At 38.3% G+C, this 19,999-nt stretch overlaps 5 protein-coding genes across 6 annotated transcripts; all 5 read right to left on the bottom strand.

Annotated features, from left to right (window-relative positions):
• Positions 1–139: 139 nt before the first annotated feature.
• LOC119992536 (ubiquitin-conjugating enzyme E2 2-like) lies at positions 140–2,813 on the bottom strand. Of its 2 annotated transcripts, none has more exons than XM_038839273.1 (5): positions 2,488–2,811; positions 2,325–2,350; positions 1,700–1,789; positions 1,441–1,529; positions 140–635 (listed from the first exon to the last, which is right to left on the bottom strand). In XM_038839273.1, the coding sequence occupies exons 1-5, from the start codon at positions 2,610–2,612 to the stop codon at positions 507–509; spliced, it is 459 nt and encodes a 152-aa protein (XP_038695201.1). In that variant the 5' UTR covers positions 2,613–2,811; the 3' UTR covers positions 140–506. The 2 variants fall into 2 exon arrangements, with proteins under 2 accessions (XP_038695201.1, XP_038695202.1); XM_038839274.1 differs by lacking the exon at positions 140–635 and adding an exon at positions 851–1,166 and having other exon boundaries at positions 2,488–2,813.
• Positions 2,814–3,578: 765 nt separating this feature from the next.
• On the bottom strand, positions 3,579–4,441 carry LOC119992673 (LOB domain-containing protein 20). Its single transcript, XM_038839469.1, has 2 exons — positions 4,070–4,441; positions 3,579–3,956 (listed from the first exon to the last, which is right to left on the bottom strand). Exons 1-2 carry the CDS (start codon positions 4,439–4,441, stop codon positions 3,579–3,581), a joined length of 750 nt encoding a protein of 249 aa, XP_038695397.1.
• Positions 4,442–5,505: 1,064 nt separating this feature from the next.
• Positions 5,506–7,964, bottom strand: LOC119992859 (histone-lysine N-methyltransferase SUVR3). The gene is made up of 2 exons (XM_038839658.1): positions 7,184–7,964; positions 5,506–5,999 (listed from the first exon to the last, which is right to left on the bottom strand). The coding sequence occupies exons 1-2, from the start codon at positions 7,836–7,838 to the stop codon at positions 5,611–5,613; spliced, it is 1,044 nt and encodes a 347-aa protein (XP_038695586.1). The 5' UTR covers positions 7,839–7,964; the 3' UTR covers positions 5,506–5,610.
• Positions 7,965–12,550: 4,586 nt separating this feature from the next.
• Positions 12,551–13,858, bottom strand: LOC119993458 (probable carboxylesterase 120). The gene has a single exon (XM_038840610.1). It carries the CDS (start codon positions 13,739–13,741, stop codon positions 12,686–12,688), a length of 1,056 nt encoding a protein of 351 aa, XP_038696538.1. The 5' UTR covers positions 13,742–13,858; the 3' UTR covers positions 12,551–12,685.
• Positions 13,859–14,791: 933 nt separating this feature from the next.
• LOC119993845 (probable carboxylesterase 120) lies at positions 14,792–16,095 on the bottom strand. The gene has a single exon (XM_038841130.1). It carries the CDS (start codon positions 15,860–15,862, stop codon positions 14,807–14,809), a length of 1,056 nt encoding a protein of 351 aa, XP_038697058.1. The 5' UTR covers positions 15,863–16,095; the 3' UTR covers positions 14,792–14,806.
• Between the last annotated feature and the right edge of the window lie 3,904 nt (positions 16,096–19,999).

The following is a 19,999-nucleotide window of genomic DNA, read 5'->3' as shown; positions in this document are numbered from 1 at the left end:
CATTGAAAATGGTATGTTTTCCAGCAGTATTTCATCAAATTCATCAGTCCTCACCACTTTAAAAGCAAGAATATATATATATATATATATATATATAATCTCCATGTCAAATATAATTAGATATAAGGAGGAGCTGATAAGAACAAGCTGCCTAGCAATTATGCCCAACAGCAAATCATGATGTGGAAACCTACTGAGAAAAAGATTACAAACTACTTTCCCCACTTTCTCACAACCAAAACCAACAACAAAACTGCTATCTTATGCACATGCTACAGAAGAAGTAGAATGGAAAGGCATATAGAGAATTAAAAAAGAAGTTTTAGCTGAGCTGTCTAGGAGGCAGAAATGAAGTTTTTCAGGCAAATTTTTTCTACAAGCAATGCATTTGAAAGCAAAATAAGGTACAACAACTTCTAACAGGAGGTCCCGAAAAGAGCCCACCACCTGTGCTTCTTTTTTGCCCTTCATGTGAGGGGGGGGGCATTGGAGCCTAAAACAGGCCCTTAATCAGCTGTCCAGCTCTGCTCCACTATTTCGCGCACTCTTCTGTTGTACTCTCGCTTATTCTCACTGAACATTAAAGCTGCTTCAGAATTTGCGGGAGAGTTTGGATTTGGATCACAAAGCAGGGACTGGTCAATACACATATCGCTGGTTAGCATTTGCATAGCTCAAAAATGCAAGTTCTATAAATTCTCAAACAAAAGGTAAAAGGTAAACAACACTTGTGCAAGAGGCTCCAGCGTTGGGTGGCGTCGGAGATAGAGAAGATGTATACAGACTGTTTCCAAAAATTGAACTTGTGACCTCAACGTTGCAGGGATGCAACTCTACCATTGGGCCACTATATAAAATCTCAAATAAGATATATAATTACTTGTGTGAAACAATAGTCAGTAATGATAGGTGCAAAGTCTCACAAGTTAAATAGAAAACCAATTAAATCTCAATTGAAATGGGGAAGAAAAACCCTGGTGTTTTTTCTGTATTGAAAAAGAAAGTGATCATAAACTGAACAACAGAACACTAAATTAACAGTCAGATTGACCAGCTGGAGATGGCATATACATATCTACAGATCAAAAATCAAGAAAGAGTCCGAAGGATCAATGGACAAGGTTTCACAAAAATGAACTTGTTGTATCTTGAATTCATCACATGATCTGTAATGATGCAACAGCAATAAGGATGAATCAATGGACCTCACTAATGAAGCTCATTTGTTGGCAGCAATGACAGTGCAATAACACAACCAAAGGATTAGCACAAAGATGCTTAAGAAAAGAGGAAAGTAGAAGGAAGGGGTAAACACACAAATAGGGAAAAAAAAAAAGAGGGGCCAAACATAGAGGCCTCACAGTTGATGTTATAATGAAAATATAAGAACCTGCCAAAGAAGGAAGAGAATGATTGAAAAAGCGTCCTAGAAAATTACACCTGGATGGAAGTGAGTATGGCAGCGACATCATATATAGGACTCCACTGATTTTGTAATATATCCAAGCAAATACTTCCATCTGCATAAACTGATGAAATCCGCTGATATGGTCAGTGACCAAATACAAACATTTAATCAAAAAACCCATGCTAGTTAAGTCCTACAAGGTTTTTAAAAGAAAAAAATTAAGAGAAACTAAAAGTGATGCAGTTTATCGCTACTTGATGAGAGGAAACTTATTAAAAGATGCTGACATACTATTTGGATGAAACATTCGTGAGACGAAGCGGACTGTTGGAGGCTTATTAGGGTAATCTTCTGTAAATTGCAGAGTCAGCTTAAACGTACCTGAAAAACTCAGAAAAATATAACCTAACACACTGAATGTGATAATAACAGGCCGAGCAAAAGGAAAGTGAATGGAAGGAAAACAACAAGCCAAATGGTTCCTAAGGAGAAAGGTAGAACAAAGGTCAACATGTTAAGCAATAAAGCCGCAACCCGGTTATCATTACAGTTAAAAAACGAATTCAAGCATAGTTCAATGGACCAAATACACCAAAAATATAAACATGTAGATCATATCATCATAGAGCATTATTCCACATGAAAAAAAAAAAAAAAAAACCATAAATTTGAAGTTATCCATGCCCATGACCCATAACAAACACCATCAGCATAATTATAAATATACTACGCATAATTATGAATTAATCTCTTCTCGCAGGCAAAACAACTTAGATGCAGAACCATCAAAATCCAAAACAGTATGTCATAACACAGTTCAAGCAATTGAAGTTTACAGTAAAAAAAAAGAGCCAATTAGCAAATGAAGTTACAGAAACATAAAACTATATAAAAGAACAAGAATTGGAATACCCACCTCCGTCCCAAGGAGTATCATCTGGTCTATAAACCCACAAAAGAAGAAACCACAAAAAAGAAGAAGAAAACCAAAAAAAAAAGAAGAGAAACAGAAACAAATCAGGGATGAGAACACAAAAGTGAACCAAATCAAGAGGCCAAAAGGAAGAGGAATTAAATACCCAAAAATTACGGCGTTCCAAAACATAATGTTGTTATCTTGCGGAGCACCACTGATGCCCGCCGGAGGATCCTGCTGAAGCCTCTTGAAATCCCTCATCAGCCTCTTCCTCGCCGACGTCGACATGTTTTCTGCTTCTTCTTGTCCCCACACTCTCCAGATAATTCTAGAAAGACAAGGATAGATCTATAGCTTAACTTTCTGATGATAGAAGAAAACAGAGATAGAGAGAGAGATTTCCTTTATGGGTTTCTCAAACGGGTCCAGAGATTTTGCAGAACTTCGTCTTCCATTGTTACTATTTTTAAGTGTTTGTTGAGTAATGAGTACAAGCTTCACCAAACGTCCAAATCTCCCTTCACTATTTATGGGCCTCTATGGGCTGAGATGTAGGCCCATATATTAGTAAAGTAATAACTGATTATCGGGCCTGGCTTTTGAGGCGACTCTAATTGGTCTTTGTCCTGGGCCGTCAAGCACATACTGTAATCAATCTGGAACTCGGCCCAATAAGTTGGGCCCACCACACCAGTCTAAAAATCGAGGTGTGTATTGACTATTGAATATTGATATTACATGAACAAACAACAAACCCATACTAGATTAGACATTTATTTTTTGTTCTTGTTTTTGAGCTAAAAAATTGCCAAATCTAGCTGATTAACGTGGATATGTTCCTTACAGGGACTAGATGAGAATATCAAAAAAATCCACACCTCATACATGCCAATTATATTGTCTGCTTTGATGTTTCGATTCCCGTGAATACATCGGATTACTTTCACGGGTTTATTTCTCATGCGCCCAACAACTGAGTCTTGGCCCAAGTCACTTAAGTTCATGAAAATGCCTAGATGACATGTAAGGGTGTGCTTTGCCGATATAAACCCATCACGTATATTTGTTCATGACAGAGAAGCCGAGATCTATATTTATACATACATATGGAGAAGCTTCAAGCTTGACCCTGAACAGGGTACTACTATAACAGGGTAGTATCATAGATATGTATATATGCTTAGGTAAGTTTACATGAACACAACTATAGAAAGAAAAGAAACTAAGAAACTAAGGAAATTAAGCCAATCAACTTTATATTTTTGTCCGGTGAAGCATTTGATTAGCAAACATGGCCGGAATTCGACTCTCCTCCTCGTCTTCCTCCTCATCCTGGATTGGCCTCGAGAACTGCTGTTGTTGCTGGAGTACTGCCTCCATGCTGTATGAAGATGGAACCGATGGTGCATTTTCAAGATCAAAATTGGAAGTGAAGTTACTCATGTTGATTAGATTTGTGGTGGAAGCCGAAGAATTATTGTTCGAGTATGCGGGTTGGAGCATCGCAATGTGTTGTTGTTGCTGCTGGTGGTAGTGATGGTGGTTTTGCTCTTGAAGGGCATTCGCCATGGCAAGTCGACTATTTATCAGTTGGGCTTGCACCATTGCCAGTTCTGCTTGCATAGATGCCGCCTGTAAAATGCCATATAAGTGATAAAATAGCAATTAGAATATCGAAAATGATAAAGATCTCAGCTGTTAGTATCGTAGTTATCCCTATCATAACTATTAGAACATACGAGTACCTGCTGTTGTAGAGCAAGTATGGTTGAGACACAACCATAAACCGGGTCAGATAGCCTGGCCTGAGCCTCGTAGGAGATTGTGACAACAGCGTCGTGCCGGCGGTTCACAGGAATGTGCAAGAGGAGCTTGGAGACATTACTAGCACCAAAAACCTTGTGAACCGCAGCGAACCGGGCTGCACCCTGGTCTGACCCAAAGTGAGGTGCAAAGACGCAGCCGTTTATGCACTTTCTCCTCAAGAACTTGCATGCTCCACATGGGGCAGTTGGGGTAGGTGCCAACACAACATGGTCGGACTCTTCCACTGCGGAGGCAGTTCGCTTGCCAATGCCCTTCCGGTTGGTGGTCTGGGAGGGTCCATGATCGGCCATGGAGAAAGAACAAGACAGGAAGGTGTGTGTATATGTGTGCGAGCGCTTATATGTGAAGCAAATGAAAGAGGGGGAAACGTTAGTCTCGTGAATAGGTTGGCGAGGTGAATGTGCTAAGCCTTCTTTTCTCCTTTTTGTTACATGTTATTCTATAAATATCTGTATAAATAAATAAATATAACAAAGAAACTTTGATTGGGATGATAACTGTGGTAATTCTTGCAAATATGAGAGGACGCAAGTTTAACTCCCATGTCTAGTAATTTTCTACGTTATTTCTCTCACGGGTTTCTGCCTGGTCTGGCGGCCTGAGTTTAGAATTGGTCCAGTTGTCCGGTGGGTTGGGGTGACAAAAAAATCAATTCGAGGTTGGACAAGTGCATGTGTTTACGAAATAATTACATGTCCGAACCCTGACCCGGATTGGATTTCAGATGTACTTAATTGATCAAACCCGGATTAGTGTAAATCCAGACAAGTAAATCGGATAATAATCTAATCCGGGTTAGGGTCCGGATAAGTAAATCAAACAAGATTTCTGTGTTTGGACTTTGACTTAGTTTTAAATCGGACAAAATTTTTGTGTTTGGACCTAGATTTCATACATATTATTTATGTCCAAACTTGGTTTAATTCGGGTCGAACAAATTCGATCATCCAGACCGGACATAATTTTGCCACCCCTACCGGTGGACATGTTGAGCTAGCGAATTCTCGGCTATGAAAAAAACATAAATAAATGAAAGTGGGTGTCTTTGAAAATTTGTGAATATATATACATACAGAGGGGCATTATGGTTGGTAAGATAGTTATTTATTATTGTTGAATAATAATGGTAAATAATTAAGTGAAGAAAGTTGTGTGTGTGTGTTGGTGGTGGAGGGAGCCACAAAATTTGTGCTGCCCGTATCGTGTGGGGGAGTTTGCGTGGAACCTGACCTCCATGTTGGTATCACACCATGACATCATCCACTCTTTGCCTTTTTATTCTGTTTTAATCATCTTCATACCTAGATTGTGTTCTGAAAGTTGTTAGAAGAATATTGGACTTAAGACTCTTAGATACTGTCATATGAAATAGAAATTACATTCATAGAAATCTATGAACAAATACAATTGGAAGTCTCATATGCTTGGGGAGCATTTGACATGATTCTTAGACAAGAATTTATGTTGTCTCCGAAGGCAAAGTTCCAAAACAACATTGAGTACCACAAAAGCACTGCAAGCCTTTTGATGAAAGCCTAATTTCACCATAGCTGAAAGTGAGTTCTTCTCCCTCTTTTATGTCTTTTGCAGCAAAGAAACAAAGCCTAGGCAGCAAAGCTCCTGAGCTTCTCACTAGCACAGTTGACAGATTGCCACCGTCACAAGAATGGTTGATGAACCGTGCAACGTTTCCAATTGTTGTTGCGTCGATGTTCATCCTCAAACAAGCCTTCTGGGATGGAAGATGCTCCCTCACTACTAGAAGTGCTGAAGAAAACCTGCCACCTGATGCCAGTTCATCGTAGATCTGTTGCCGCCTCCGTGCTTCCTTGGTTGTCAAAAGCTCACCTATTTTCAATAAGGAGTGAATCAAAACCAAGTTTAAATCAAATCTCCAATGAAATAAACAAAAGTTTGAAAACAACGATAAATGGGATATCAGCAGCAGTCTAGAATCAGAGACAAAAGCTTAAGACTTTTTTGGGTAGAGGCAGAGATCAAAACCATTACTCTTAAGCAACTGTGGCCTGATCTGGACGAAGAAAAACTACAAGATTTTCAGCAACATTGAAACCTCCAGTAACCTCAATTGGCTTGGCATTCTAAATTTTATAGGCTTTCTAGATCTTTGACTAACTTCTTTGGCAGCAACAACCCATTCACTGAAATTCTTTTGCAATCAGAAGAAAACAAGAGTAAATTCACAGGCATCCAGTTTTAAGCAACCAAAAATGTTGCTACAATAATGGGGGAAAGAGGGCAATATGACAAGAAGAATGACCATCTACAAAGACAAACAGGCTGTAAATAATAAGTAATAACTAAATTCAGTTCATCCATGTCAATAGAATGCTGAACGGACATGAAATTAAGTTACTCAAAGCTATCCATTGCCAGTATATCAATCCATATGAGATCTACAAGAACATTCAATTGTACAAACTTCAGGAACATAGGTGCCAAGGAGTTGTAGTACAGCAAAAGGCATCTAGTTATGGATGGATGCTATTACAACAGCAAAATACACATCTGAGTTCCCCTTCACATCCACAGACTCTGAGACTCCTATCAACCCATAAATGACAAGATATGCCGTGCCATTTCACCATGAGTGAATGACATGTAATCTCCACTCTCTCCTTTCTTGTTCAATATAGTTATCACAAAGAACTTTATAACCTTTGAAATGCCAAGATAGAATAGCAGAAACCTAAGGCTGTTAGAATAAGAACTCACGGACTGTTATTCATCCTATTAAGAACAATGCATCATGTCTATTAATATTTGGCCCACATAGTCAAACCAAATGTGAATGAAAAGCTTGGAGGGAATAACACAACCCTCAAACTAGCTAGAATAAGAGCTCAATGTACTTCATTCAATCCCAAGAACACCACCATATCATGTTTTTACCACATAATACTAGAAAGTAATGACCTTTCTTTACTAACAATCAGTTTGTTATTCAATACACATAGATGAAACTGCAATTAAATGGCATGTTTTGCATAAATTTAAGTCAGACACAATACCTGCATACTCACAAACGAACTGCCCTTGTTGAATCAATTGATCAGCAAACAAGCTCCAGCCTTTCCTCCTATCCCTCACAATCTTCAACTTCACAGAGACCCCTCTTTGAGTCAATCGATTCCCACATTCCACTCCACACCCACAAATCGGTCCGCACTCACTCACTATCCCCAACCCTTCACAGTAAATTACGCAAGGACATCCAAACCCATCATCATCCACTTCCTCGCAACTACTGCAATCGCACCCGTGAACACTCTCACCTGACTCATCCATCAAACTCACACTAAGATGACCCCCCAATTGCTCACTGGGTCGACCAGCAGAGTCAAAGATGGAACCCCATGATTGGCGTTGTGGGGATGTCGAAGAAGAATTGAGGATTTGAGAAGGAGTGTAGCGGAAATAGGCATACGGGTGTGCATCGATTGCGTTGTAGAAGGGAATGCATAGCTTTTCTAAGGATCTAGAGGCGTCGAGTGATCGACGGTGAGTGAGGGTCTTGGAGATCCTGTAAAGGGTCTTGCAGGTGAAGGAGATGTTGGCGATTTCAGGCGGGGACAGCCATGGAAGTACCAAATCTGCACATTCAAAGAAGAGATTGTTATCGATGTAGAGATTTTGGCTCTGTTGTTCGTTCTTGGAGCACTTCATAGATGCGCTTGTGGCGACGAAATCAATCCCGTCGTTTCACAAGGCCGTATTCTTATGTTACTACATAGGCTTGGGTTTGGCTCTCTATTCCGCCCAATGTAGGCCCAACTTCTTTTATGAAAGGTCCGGTATCTGGGTTTCATTTGTGGCCCAGCCCATTCAATTATATCCTTATTACTTTGAAAAAAAAAGGAAAGGAAGGTAAGATCTAGGGTGGCAAAAAATTGGTTTTAGGTGGAGGTTGGACAACATCACGTGCTTACGAAATATTTACATGTCCAAACGTTAATCCGGATTGGATTTCGAATGTATTTAATTGACCACACTCTGATTGGTTTAAATTCAGACAAATAAATCGAACAATAAGTTAATCCGGGTTAAGGTCTGGACAACTAAACTGGACAAGATTTATGCGTTTCGGCACTGACTCTGTTTTAAACCAGACAAAAATTTTTATATGTTTAGACTCAGATTTCGAACATATGACTTATGTTCGAACTTTGTTTAATCCAAATCGAACAAATTCGTTCATTTAGATCGAACATAGTTTTGTCATCCCTAGCCTATAACAGACAACAAGGTTTTCTGAGCATGGCCCTCGCGGACAGGCTTGACAAGCCCACATGGTTTAAGTATGGTACAACAAAAGTTGAAAGGTCTTAAAAGTATTAGAGGGAGTACATATCATCATCAATCATCATCAATTTATATATATAAAACGGAGGTTCAAAGATGCTTCCCCGCAATTCTCGGTTCGGCTGCTGTGTTCACCAATTGATTTCCACGTGTCATTTAGATCAAATTAAATAAAAACAAAAAAAAAGTTGAAATTTAATGCTGCCTGAGAGATTCATCGACTCCTGTCATTGAATTTCTTCACGACGGTTCGCATTGTGATTTTCGAAACGATTCTTCAGATCAAAATGGGGTCTATACATGAGCGGTGCTTCTATGCCTTTTACGGATTCCATGACCAACCACGACGGACGATTTGAGAGTCAGATCCGCTCCCTTCTCTCTCAAACAAACGTTGTGAAAATTATTCCAACCCAAAAACCCCTGCTTCGCTCATCCCACTGTAAGAACTGCCAAGAAGTTTCCTCATTTAATTTATTATGTATTCTTCTTGGTTAACTTTGCTATGTGATTAATTATCCATCCCGGTTCTCTGTATTGATCTATAGGTGTTCAATGAGGTGTCTTTAAGCTATATCAGTTGAGTTTTCTTTGTGTTCGCAATTGGGTTTTGTTCAATTGAATAATTAATTGGCTTTATTTTTTTTTGGTGGTTTGATGCTCAGTGGAGTTTTATCTTATTTTGTGTTTTTCTGTTAGGAAAAATCATGGTTGTTGTGGAGAGTGAGCATGGAATCATGGTCAATTCAGAAACCAACCGTGGTGGGCGATGATCAGGATCAGCTCAAGCCCGGCCACCATGTGCGTGAGATTGAGGAGTCCACAAATGGTTTCGCTGCTGAGAATGTGATAGGTGAAGGCGGTTATGGCATTGTGTATCATGGTGTATTAACATATAACTCTGACGTTGTTGACAAAAAATAGCTTAACAACAGGTGCTATTTTATGGATTTTAATAGCACTTCTCCATGAAAATGTTGCACGTTCACCGCTTTTGGATTGACAAATGATTGTCTCACCAATAGAATGATGATTGAGGTTGTTTGATTGTCAAGCATAAATGGTACGTAGTAAATTTGTAGTGTGTTTAAATGTGTTCTTATCTACATGCTAATTTGCAGGGGAATAGTTGGGAGGAAATTTAAGGTAGGGGTAGAAGCCATTGGCCTGAACAACAGGTCTAATTTTTATGGATTTTAATGACACTGTTCCATGAAAAATGTAGCACGTTCACCGATTTTGGATTGACAAATGATTGTCTCACCAATTGAATGATGATTGAGATTGTTTAATTGTCAAGCATAGATGGTATGTAGTGAATTGGTAGGGTGTTAAAATGTGTGCTTATCTACATGTTATTCTGCAGGGGACATGGGACTAACTGAGAGGGAATTCAAAGTAGACATAGAAGCCATTGAAAGATTTCGGCATAAGAATTTAGATAGATTGCTTCCTTACTGCGCTAAAGGAGTTCACGGGTACCTGTTCTTGCCTAATTTTTCATGTTTTTGTACCTTTGGTGCCGTAAACATGTTTCTGTGTTTAGAGATGTTGAACGGAAACATTTAATACTCATGACTGATTATAGAATGCTTGTATATGAGTATGTAAACAATGGACACTTAAGAGTAGTGGCTTCATAGGGATGTAGGGTTTTACATCTTCCTTTCTTGGGGATTCGAATGAATATAATTCTACAGAGCACCCGAGGTATTAAAAATTATGATTTCATACAAATTAAATGGTGATAAATTGTGGTTCAAAGGTTTAGTCATGCTTCTCTTTTTTGCTGAGATGGATATTGGATCTGTTCGGGAGAGATATTAAAATTGAGAAAGACAACATATGGGTAAATCAAGTGATCCTCATAATTCTTTCAGATCTGAAAATAGTTAAATGTTATCCTTAAATGACCGTCTAAATCCTCAGACTCTAGGATATCTCCTTTCTCGTATATGCTACTTAAAAAAATGCATTTGATGGAGAATCAAAGCTGCAAATATTAAGTGGGAACTACCGGATTCCGAAGTTACCTAAATACAGCATGACTTTCGCAGGTCTAATTAGAGACAGGCTTCAAAATCCAATTACAACCTGCTTGAGTTTGAGTGAAAACCTTAAAAGGTCGACGACTTCTTAACCTGAATGTAGCATTTGATGGTGGGAATGTTGTTACAAATATGTCCATGGCTCGAGGGGTACCAATAATTTTGGTTTAATTACAATTATATTTGGATTGGATAGTAATTGTTCTAACAGGTTCTTTTTGTTTCATTCTGCAAACATGTCCACTTTGTCAACAAATTAAGAATGACTCACTTAATTTTTCATTTTTGTTTGCGGTTTTTTTCCCCATTAATGAAAGTGCTTTGTTTGCATTATTGCTCAAATTGCTTTGTTTCTAACCTAACCCTCATAGGTTATGTTTGTTTTATTCCTCTTGCTTTTTTATTTTGGCCTCTATGGTGGAATTGGGTTGAACATTTGGATGCTTGAGACTTCAGATTCGTCAGGCCACGACCTTGGACAGGTACGAAATTGCAAGGAAAATCACACTGGGTGGTGCATTAGGATCCTGAAAGTGACAAAAGGTGGCTTGGACATGTATAAAAGCTGGAACCGAATTAATTTCAGTGAAAGAAGAATTCTCAAGTTGAAACATGCATGGACATTATGGTATTGTTGATTAAGAATAACTTGTATTCGACAGGTTTAGTCGTGGTTTGCAATACATGCAGTCTTAGGTCGTGGCATCTGGTGGTGTCATTTTTGTAGCCTTTATATAACTTCATTAATGGATTAGGATCTATGGATACAACTTTATCATGATATATATCCCATGTGTTGGATTTCCGGCTTCTGAAAAAGCTTTTTAGAAGTAACATCTTTAAATCTACACTTATATAAATTACAAAGTTAATAATTTCACGTGAAATTTTACATTAAATTGTGTCATTTTGTATAATGTGTTCTTTTGTATAATGTGTTCTACATTAAACTATAACATTTCACTTCATAATCAAGGGTGTAACACTTAATAATGCTCTGGTGTAACATTTTAATAATGTTGCGTATTACATGATGCCGCGCGAAGCGCGGGCGTGCAATTAGTCATTAAAGTAATTGCGACTTTACATCTCAACTTGTACCTTGAATGCATGATTTTATGTATATGCCTTGTGGACGAGAATTAGTTTGAAGTGTGAAGTTAGGTAGCCGGTCGGTCCACGTTACATCTCTATTCGTCTTAAATGCATGATTATGCTTCTGCTTGTGTACGAGAATGGTATAGTTTGAAACTTTTGAGTGTCAAGTTAGTTTGAAGTTTGGAGTTGGACAATATTTACTATTTAGTGAGTTGATACATATATTATATTCAATGATTGTGGGCCTATAATAAATGTGGTCAAGAATGACGGATTCATCATCGAATTATAAAATTCAATTTGATAGCCATCAAATAAAATACTACACGGGTAATATCAAAATAATTCTTCCAATAAAATGCAGATACGTTACACATAAGATGAGAGGAGGAGGGAGTTCCAAAGACCGAAGCATTCTTACCATAGTGCTAACAAAAGTAAATCCGAATCGAGGAGTATTGGCGAGGTATCCAAAGAGACATATCGGTATCGACATGAGGAGACACGTATCGACATGAGGAGACACATGGGTAATAGATCGAGGATGCTCATCGGTGAAACCAGGTCTTTGAAAAATCCTCCTAAAGATCAGAAGGAGAGGGATCTACTCCTACTACTACTAGAACTTTCCAGCTCGTTTAATAGGGGACCTCAAGTGGTAGATAAATTAATTATGAACTTTGCACTTTCAATTACTAGTTTAGAGAGAGAGAGCGTTTCGAACACCAAACACTTCTCAATGAAATTTTGTACTGACTTGAGCATCAAAAAGGTTCTTCCGAACACATAGCCCCCCATAGTTTATGTTTTCTACTATATATGCTGGCAGCCAAACAACCATTAGAGAAAGCTGGCCTGACCAATTGATTTGTCACTTAAGTCAATCCTTTTTTCTTTTTTTTTTGACATGGATCATCAACTACCATTGAATAGAAACAAAGTATGACGCATTCATCATCCAATAATGCAAAGTAACAAATAATTTACTGAGGGTGTTAGAGAAGGAGAAGAGACCAAACATAAACATGAATTACAAAGCTTGGAACATAGCTAGCGAAGCAAACATCAATTAGAAAGTTGAGCAATTGAAGAAAATACGAAATCTTTTAAGGCTATAATCAGTTTCTGCTGCTTAGGTAAGTCTAAGGCTTCGTCACCATGATAATCTCCAATAATGATCCTCCTCTCCACCTTGATCCCCTTTTCTTCCATCATGTTTGCTACTTCAATCTGCCGGTCAAACGCCACATCTCCATCGCAAGTAGACAGCAATACCTTCCAACCAAAAGACTTGATCTTCTCTAATAACTTTGACCCATCCCCCACTGTTGGATTGCAGTACTCGTGATCGCGGTCAGCGCCGATCGGCAATGAGAGTTCCCAGAACAGATCACTTAACCGAGGAGACAAAACGTGGCAGTTCATTAACCTCAACTCAGATTCACTTCTCTTCGCACCACCGAAGAATGGATAGTGCAGTATCAGGCCGTTGATCTTCAACGGCTTAAATTGATCAACTCCTGCAGCTGCAACACGTAATCCGACATGGTAAGCTATGTTGCCGCCCGAACTAGATCCCATGATGAACACCTTAGTCAAATCGGTATGCTTTTTCAACCACTCATCGTTCGTATTTGCGACCCAGTTCAATGCTTCCACCGCGTCGTCGTAGGCTGCCGGCAAGCGGTGCTCCGGTGCGAGACGGTAATTGAGGGAGACAACAACTGCAGAGAGTTCTAACGACATGTTGAAACAAATATCATGACAGTATATTGTGTCTGCTGACAATATGACAAATCCTCCACCGCAATAGTATACAATGAGAGGAAGTGGTGCATTTGAGGAGGAAGATTCCTCTTCCAGTGCATGACGAGGCAAGAATATTCGAGCCCAAGTGTGATTTGATTCGTTGATTGTCACGTCTTTGGAGAGTACAGGGGTGGGGTGGCTAAGATCAGGTGTGGTTGATCTCAATGGATGTCTGCTCGGTTTACGGACGACTGTGCCATCAGGATGGCGTGCTAAGTCTACATGACCATAAGGATCGTCAATGGAAAGCTTTTGATTGAGTTGTGCAGCATTGTGTTCATTTGTGTGATTTTGGGAAGATGAAGAATCCATGGTGGTTTCTAGCTGTTTGTGTGTGTATTATATATACGGTAACAATTCTTGTACATAGGCCAAATGTCATAGGTCTCCAATAAAATGTCCACATACCCGGCCGGCCGGCCGTGTTTTTTCTCTCTCCTAAATCAAGGTTTGACTTTTGATTTTCTGTGGGGTCCACATACGACGCCCTTCCGGCCGACTATGTTATTTTTTCCTCCTAAATCAAGAGTTTGAGTCCACTCGTTTGGGCCCCACAGAAAGAGTGCAGCTCTAGATGATAAAGTAAGCTTATGTTTGCTAGTGTGTGTTAAGTATACTTTTCATGATCAAAGATTACACAAATTTTAATTTAGTCAAAATAATTTTTTTAAAAGTACAACCTCATTTTCTTTTATATTTAAAAACCTAAACTTACATAAAAAAAATCAAACTCTAATTACATTTCCTCTAGCTGCTTTGACGATATAATAAGTGGTATATATAGGGTTGGTTTGGGAGTGTTCTGTATTTTTTTAGTGTTTACGATTTCGCCGAGATCTCTGGTCAAGTGAATGATTCCCTTCTTTGCCTTTCCTTTGGATCCAAATTGGGTAGAGCAGAATGTCAATGATAGAATGAAAATACCAGTGATTTCTTTGACGCCGAAACACGAGCTCCGTGTTTTTTATAATGGAACCTCTGTTTTTTAAAACTTTGATAGTTGTCAAAGTAGCTCGTAGGCACTTTGACTGCGATCGAGAATTCTCACAGTCCATTTGAGACAAAACGTGTATCCAAACAAGCGAATGTCCAAAAACGATGGTTAAGACGGTTAAGACGTAAATTGTTGCGATTCCATGGCGATAAACGTCCTCCAAACGAACCCATATTATTCGATGATTGCATGTAGGCCTATAAGAAATGTGGTACGATGAAAGAGAGAGCTTCACTTTTAAATTAATAACATAGACTCAATATGATAACAATAAAATACTACCATCATTGAATACAAACAAATATATATGACGCATTCATTCATCATCTAATAACGCAACCGAAATTACAAACTTAGCAGATAGCGAATCAAGCAAACATCAACTAGCTAGAAAGTTGAGCAATTGAAGAAAATACGAAATCTTTTAAAGCAATGATCAGTTTTTGCTGCTTAGGTAATTCTGTGGCTTCGTCACCATGGTAATCTCCTATAACGATCCTCCTCTCCACCTTGATCCCCTTTTCTTCCATCATGTTTGCTACTTGAATTTGCCGATCAAACGCCCAATCCCCATCGCAAGTAGACAGCAATACCTTCCAACCCAATAACTTGATCTTCTCCAACAATTTTGGCCCATCCCCCACCATCGGATTGCAGTACTCGTGATCTTGGTCTGCTCCAATTGGCAATGAGAGTTCCCATGCTGGATCACTTAACCAGGGAGGCATAAGATGGTTGTTTATTAACCTCAATTCGGATTCACATCTCTTAGCCCCACCGAAATACGGATAGTGCAATATCAAGCCGTTAATCTTCAACGGCTTAAATCGATCGACTCCTGCAGCCGCAACACGTAATCCGACATGGTAAGCTATGTTGCCGCCCGAACTAGATCCCATGATGAACACCTTGGTAAAATCGGCGTGCTCTCTCAACCACTCATCGTTTGTATTTGAGACCCAGTTCAGTGCTTCCACGGCGTCATCGTAGGCTGCCGGCAAGCGGTGCTCCGGTGCCAGACGGTAACTGAGGGAGACAACAACCGCAGACAGTTGTAATGACATGTTGAAACAAATATCATGACAGTATGTTGTGGCTGCGGACAATATGACAAACCCTCCACCACAATAATATACAATGAGAGGAAGTGGAGCATTTGAGGAGGAAGAATCCTCTTCCAGTGCATGGCGAGGCAAGAATATTCGAACCCGAGTGTGGTTTGTTTCGTTGATTGTCACGTCTTTGGAGAGTACCGGAGTGGGGTGGCTAAGGTCAGGTGCGGTTGATCTCAATGGATGTCTGCTTGGTTTACGCGTGACAGTGCCATCAGGATGGCGTGTTAAGTCGAAAAGATCATAAGGATCATTGATGGAAAGCGTTTGGTTGAGTTGTGCACAATTGTCTTCATCTGTGCGATTTTGGGAAGATGAAAAATCCATGGTGGTTTCTGCTTTCTAGCTATGAGGCTCTGTTTGTGTGTGTGTATATATATATATAGAAGCAATTATTGTACATATAATATATATATAGGCCAAATGTCCATATGTCTCTATAGTAGAATGCCCATATACGACGCTCGGCCGTCCCCGGCCCGTCCGTGTTTTTTTTTTCCCTTGATTTTCTCCAGCCCAACCTCCATCTCTTCCATGTGTTATTTTCTGCGATTTTCTTTTTGAAATCTCCCGGATCTACAATAATTCTCAAATTACATTCAGAAAACAAGCTCACCTTCCGCTTCCTCTCTCCTTAAACTCAGCTTTCCCCATAAATGTGGAATCTGCTTGCAAAACTGTCAAAACAGGCCAAGAAATGGCCATTTTCACGGCCGATAGGTTGTAGATCTAGGCTTTCCTCACTCAACCCCAACAAACACTCTCTCAATCTCTTTGAAATTTTTTTTCGTTATCTATTAATTAAACTTTAGAAAGTTCAAAAAATAACATTAAAATTAATTTTTTTTTATAAAATACGATAAGTAATGATTGTCACATGTCTTCTTATTTTAATTATGATCATGATTTTTTATAAATTATAACAAGAGGGTCTAAATTGAAAATTCAAGAGACCTTTTACGTAAATTAACTTAGCGTTACGCTGTACGCACCAAATTCCTCAGTATAAATTAAATACACTTAGAATTTGATACAAATTACAAATATTTAAATCAAAGTGGATTTGATCTCTTCTTTTGACGTATTCCACACGAATACGGAATCCTCTGATTTTAGTTGAGTGCTTCAAACAAATTCTACGAATTTGTAATAAAATCCAGTTGGATTTGAGTGTTGGACTTGAATTTAGGATTTGATTGTCGGACTTGAAACTTGATGGAATTCTAAGAATTATGGATTTAGAGAACTTGAATTTCACTTCCGAGACTTGACTTAGACTTGAGACTTGAAGGAATTCTAAGAATTCCGGATTTAAAGAACTTGGACTTTTCACTTCCGAGACTTGACTTGGATTTGAGACTTGAAGGAATTCTAAGAATTCCGAATTTAGAGAAGAAATTTGAGAGAGTCTTTAGATAGTTTCTCTCTACTCCTCTTCTCCTTTTCCTCCTTCCCTTTTTTTTCTTTTCTCTCAAATGAGCTTGGTATTTATAGGCGAAGGGAGAAGTGTAATTTACTTATGTACCCTTGGCCTTAACCCTTGACATTAAGGGTATTGTAGAGAAATCACTTAATCAATGATTATCTCTTTGATTTTATTTTTATTTTATTTGAATTTGATTTAATTTGAATTTATCTTAGATTTTATCCATTTAACAATATTTTGGGCTTCATAAATTATTTTAATTTAGAGCCCACTATTTTATTTAATTGGGCTACAAATTTTTTGTATCTACATACGCTTATTAAGTTTTTTTGAGGGCTTGAATTGGGGAAGACGATGTAATGATGTGGTATTCTCAATTCTTTTTTTGAAATTTATGTTAAACTAATTCCAAATAAGTTAGCCCATGTCAATAGAAAAAATGATTTTATTGATAATAGCATCTTTGTAGAATAATACCAATGACGCTACCCAAAAAAAGTTTTGAAGTGCTATTCTAGTATTTAAAATGAGTCAAAATGTTATTACGGGGAAAAAAAACTCCTTGGAGTTGACATCTGTGCAAATAGTACTCAAATAGAAGTATGAATGACATAAGGAAAGCACTCACCACTTTGGGGAAGAAGATGTGGGTGTGGGAGAGAGGGCTTGAATTGAGGAAGAATATATATGTAGATGATGCGGTATTCTCAATTATTTTTTTTGAAATTTATTTTACACTAGTTCCAACCAAGTTAGTCCATGTCAAGCAAGAAAAAATGATTTTATTAATTTTATACTCTAGTAAGCAAGTTGATTGATCGAAAATCTCAAATTCTACTTGAGTAACCAGTTTACAATAAATTCTAACCTTCAGTTACTAAGTTGTAATGTTTGAACTTTCGGTGACTAAATTATAATTTGAATAACGTTTCGTCTATATGATATGATGTCTGAAATCCACACTCCCATACACGCCAACAATATTATCCGTTTTGGTTTATCCAGTTCTCATGGATATATCGGATTCACACGTTTTTGTTCTTCATGAGCTCATGAGCCCAACTATTTATGGCCGAAGCCCAGCTACTACGGGCCAAATCTCAACGCACTAGGCTCGTGAAATTAAAAGTTTTGTTGTATCTAAGGGGGGCTTGAAGTTTATAAGCCACTCGGGACCCAACCGATGTGGATTTGTGACACTATCCCGCACTTATGGGCTGGGTTATGCCAAACCCAACAAATGGAGTGGATGCTATGTCCAACTTGATCGAATTGTTCCGCTGTTATGTTTGAAATCCACACTCCATACATGGTAACAATATTGTTCACTTTTGATTATCTTGCTTCCACGAAAAGTTTAAGGGCTTAAAAGTATTATAGGGAACACATATTATTAATGTTGTTGTGAAGTTAGGTCGCGGGCCAAACCACTTTTGCCTTCTTTTTTTTTTTTTTTAAAGATCAGGGACCATATATATTTATCGACTCAACACATGAGTAAAAGAACATGGAGCCAAAATTGGCACTTGAGCCACCATAACGTGAAATGAAACAAGCCTAAGTAGGTAGACTGTAACAAAATAATATAATCAAAATTGCAAGAGAAAAAACCCATAAAGATCAACTAATTCAGGAATCATGGTGAAATTGTTGCTGCCAACTCTCCCAAGATATTTTATATGAATGAACAACTTGTATGACTGAACTTGGAGCATCCTCTATCCACACTCTTGCTTCTTGATACTGGAAGGAAATCTTGGCTACTGAATGTGCAGAAGCATTAGCATAACGTCGCACATGAGACACCGAACATCCATAAAAATTCAGCAGCAAACGTCGAATTTCCAAGATGACTGAATACCAGTTTGTAAGATTCAGCTCCTCACCTTTAATTGCAGCCACTATAACTGAAGAATCTCCCTCTAAGATAATATGTATGAAACCTCGCTATAAGGAAAGCTGAACCGCATAGAGTGCAGCCATGGCTTCCGCTAGAGTAGGATCAATCAAACTCCTCCTCATCATTGTACTACATGCCATAACATCTCCACAGGCATCCCGACGAATAACACCAAATCCAATACACTGAGATTGAGAATGTACAGCAGCGTCCCAATTCACTTTAATGAAATTAAGAGTTAGGCCTCGCCAAATATTTAAAGATGGAGAAGAAACCTCTTGTACTGGTGCCGTGCGCAAAAGGCTAATCTCCACCTGAGCTTTCTCATAATCATCGGCCGCGAGATTTCTGTTACATCCAAGAGCTGCCAATATTATTGCAAGTTGCCAAAAAAAGGCGAAGAAACCAGACATGAAACATAAATTACAAACTTAGAACATAGCTAGCGAAGCAAACATCAATTAGAAAGTTGAGCAATTGAAGAAAATACGAAATCTTTTAAGGCAATGATCAGTTTTTGCTGCTTAGGTAATTCTGTGGCTTCGTCACCATGATAATCTCCAATAACAATCCTCCTCTCCACCTTGATCCCCTTTTCTTCCATCATATTTGCTACTTGAATTTGCCGATCAAACTCCCAATCCCCATCGCAAGTAGACAGCAATACCTTCCAACCCAATAACTTGATCTTCTCCAACAATTTTGGCCCATCCCCCACCGTCGGATTGCAGTACTCGTGATCTTGGTCAGCTCCAATTGGCCATGAGAGTTCCCACGCTGGATCAACTAACCAAGGAGGCACAAGAGCATTCTCATTGTATCTCTTAACAGATTCTCTATTTTATCTACAAAATATCACTTTTTAACAGTTTACAGATTCTCTATTTAACAACAACTGCATCAGTATCTCTATTCCAAATCTCTACAACATTAAAATATTTGTTTCTTCTTATTTTATTATTCCTTATATATATTATATAATTTCAAGTAACGATTAAAATATTAACACAACATATTATAGTTTTTAAAATTTTAGACAAAATAATTAATATTAATAAAAATAAAAATATAATAGTAAAAGATAATAATTAATAAATTAAAATATTTATTACTTTATAATAAATTTTAAAAAAATATT

This window comes from Tripterygium wilfordii, chromosome 23 (assembly GCF_013401445.1).
Source record: "Tripterygium wilfordii isolate XIE 37 chromosome 23, ASM1340144v1, whole genome shotgun sequence".
Classification (NCBI taxonomy): Eukaryota; Viridiplantae; Streptophyta; class Magnoliopsida; order Celastrales; family Celastraceae; genus Tripterygium; species Tripterygium wilfordii.
Note: the sequence above shows the minus strand (reverse complement) of the source record. Positions and strands in the feature narration are given on the sequence as shown.